The sequence below is a fragment of the Micropterus dolomieu genome, unplaced genomic scaffold (genome assembly GCF_021292245.1).
Source record: "Micropterus dolomieu isolate WLL.071019.BEF.003 ecotype Adirondacks unplaced genomic scaffold, ASM2129224v1 contig_10202, whole genome shotgun sequence".
Classification (NCBI taxonomy): Eukaryota; Metazoa; Chordata; class Actinopteri; order Centrarchiformes; family Centrarchidae; genus Micropterus; species Micropterus dolomieu.
Genome location: NW_025739188.1, coordinates 1 through 2,136, shown reverse-complemented (window position 1 = coordinate 2,136; position 2,136 = coordinate 1). Strand labels below are relative to the sequence as shown.

Here is a 2,136-nt window from a genome sequence, read left to right as displayed (position 1 = left end):
CAGAGCTCTGTGAACAGCCAGCCTCTTTAGCGATGACCTTTTGTGTCTTGCCCTCCTTGTGCAAGGTGTCAATGGTCGTCTTTTGGACAGCTGTCAAGTCAGCAGTCTTCCCCATGATTGTGTAGAACTAGACTGAGAGACCATTTAAAGGCCTTTGCAGGTGTTTTGTGTTAATTAGCTGATTAGAGTGTGGCACCAGGTGTCTTCAATATTGAACCTTTTCACAATATTCAAATTTTCTGAGATACTGATTTTGGGGTTTTCATTAGTTGTCAGTTATAATCATCAAAATTAAAAGGAATGAACACTTGAAATATATCAGTCTGTGTGGAATGAATGTAAACATTATACAAGTTTCACTTTTTGAATGGAATTACTGAAATAAATCAACTTTTTGATGATATTCTAATTATATGACCAGCACCTGTATGCCTGCTGAGGTATTTGATCGATCTTTGCTGTACACATAATGCCCCGGTTGTTTGTCATGTCCAGCACAATCTTTTCAATTTGCTCTCAAACATCTTATCTGTTGAAGCATATTCCTCAGCTTCTTTACATTTGTGCTCTTCTTCTCATAAATCCTTTTCTGCAGATTCCTCCTGGTCTCTCTCCTCCTCAATAAGGTTTTAAATTATATCTAGAGGCTCTGACACAGTATAGTATGGTAGAGCATGATAGGGAGGCCTCTTTATCATGTTGTCTCGGACTGAAAAGCTTCAAAAGCTCAGATTTATCAACTTTTGTTTTGTTGTTGTGAAAGGCATATCAAAGGAGTGGTAGGAGCACGTGTACAGAGAAGTACTTACACTTAAGGAACACTTTTGTTTTTGTCCCCATTCATTGTGAGCTGAACTCAAAGATATAATACTTGCTCTATGTACACAAAAGGCCTATTTCGCTCAAATGTTCACAAATATGTCAACATTCTGTGTTAGTGAGCACTTCTCCTTTGCAGAGATAATACATCCACAGGTGTGGCATATCAAGATGCTGATCAGAGAGCATGGGTATTGCACAGGTGTGCCAGGCTGACCACAATAAAAGGCTACTCTTAAATGTGCAGTTCCATCACAGCACACAGGTGTGTGTGTGTGTGTGTGTGTGTGTGTGTGTGTGTGTGTGTGGGGTGGGGGGGGATTAATTGACTTTTTGCAATTAATTTATTGTTTATTTAGGGCGTAGTGTTGAAGCATCCATGTTATTTTGGTTTAATTTCATGAAAGAAAACCATATTTTTCATACAAAAGAATTTGAAAACGGGTCAAATTTGACAACACAGGTTTTAAAAATGTATTAAATACAGGAGACTTCCCTGTTGAAATAAAGGTTAAATTAAACAAAGACATTACTGTCATCGATGATGTCACTGATGGGCTTACCTGAACAGGTGAGATCCAGGATGGAGGAAGAGGAATAGGAACGTGATGTTACACACTCCCTCATAGCCGATCCAGAATGAACACAGTCAGACCTGATCCACCACGCAGGTCTGACTGAGGACTCCTTTCTCTCTTCTACAGAAACAGCAGAGCCACAGCTCAGCTCTCTACAGACAACAGCTGCTGTCTTCAGGGTCCAGACAGGGTATCTCCCTGGTCTCCAGTCTCCCTGATGTTTCAGCTCCAGTGTTCCTGCACAGCGACTGGCTCCTCCCACCAACCTGACATCATCAGGCTCTGAACAGAAACAAGAGAGTCATCAGTAAAACAATAAAGTGAGTTTCATCAGAAGAGAAATGAACCAAATCAAAGCTGCAGCTCCTCTTCTACCTGAGCAGGTGAGTCCAACAGCTTTTCCAGGTGAGCAGGTGTTTCTAGCTGAGCCTGAGCTTCTACAGTCCAGGAGAGCAGACTCATGGCCTCCACACTGGAACTCTTTGGTCCACATCGGAGCCTCCACTTCTCCATAGAGCGCCCCCTGGAGGACTGAAGGAGCCCCACAGCCGAGCTCCCTACAGACCACCTCTGCATCCTGCTGGTCAAAGTCAGCTTCACACACTGAGGACCACCTCTGGTTAGACTTCACCTCCAGTCTGCCTGAGCACAGACTAGTCCCGTCCAGCAGCCTGACAGAGTCTGGAGAGATAATAGAAGATGAAATAGAGATAAAGACAGCAGACACAAAAGAAAAACA

The 2,136-nt window shown here is 42.8% G+C and overlaps 1 protein-coding gene across 1 annotated transcript; it reads right to left on the bottom strand.

Annotated features, from left to right (window-relative positions):
- Positions 1 to 1,389: 1,389 nt before the first annotated feature.
- Positions 1,390 to 2,073, bottom strand: LOC123965572 (CD5 antigen-like; the record flags this gene model as incomplete). Its single annotated transcript, XM_046042050.1, has 2 exons — positions 1,390 to 1,679; positions 1,773 to 2,073. Coding segments are annotated over 2 exons (591 nt in total), but the record flags the coding sequence as incomplete, so codon positions are not given.
- Between the last annotated feature and the right edge of the window lie 63 nt (positions 2,074 to 2,136).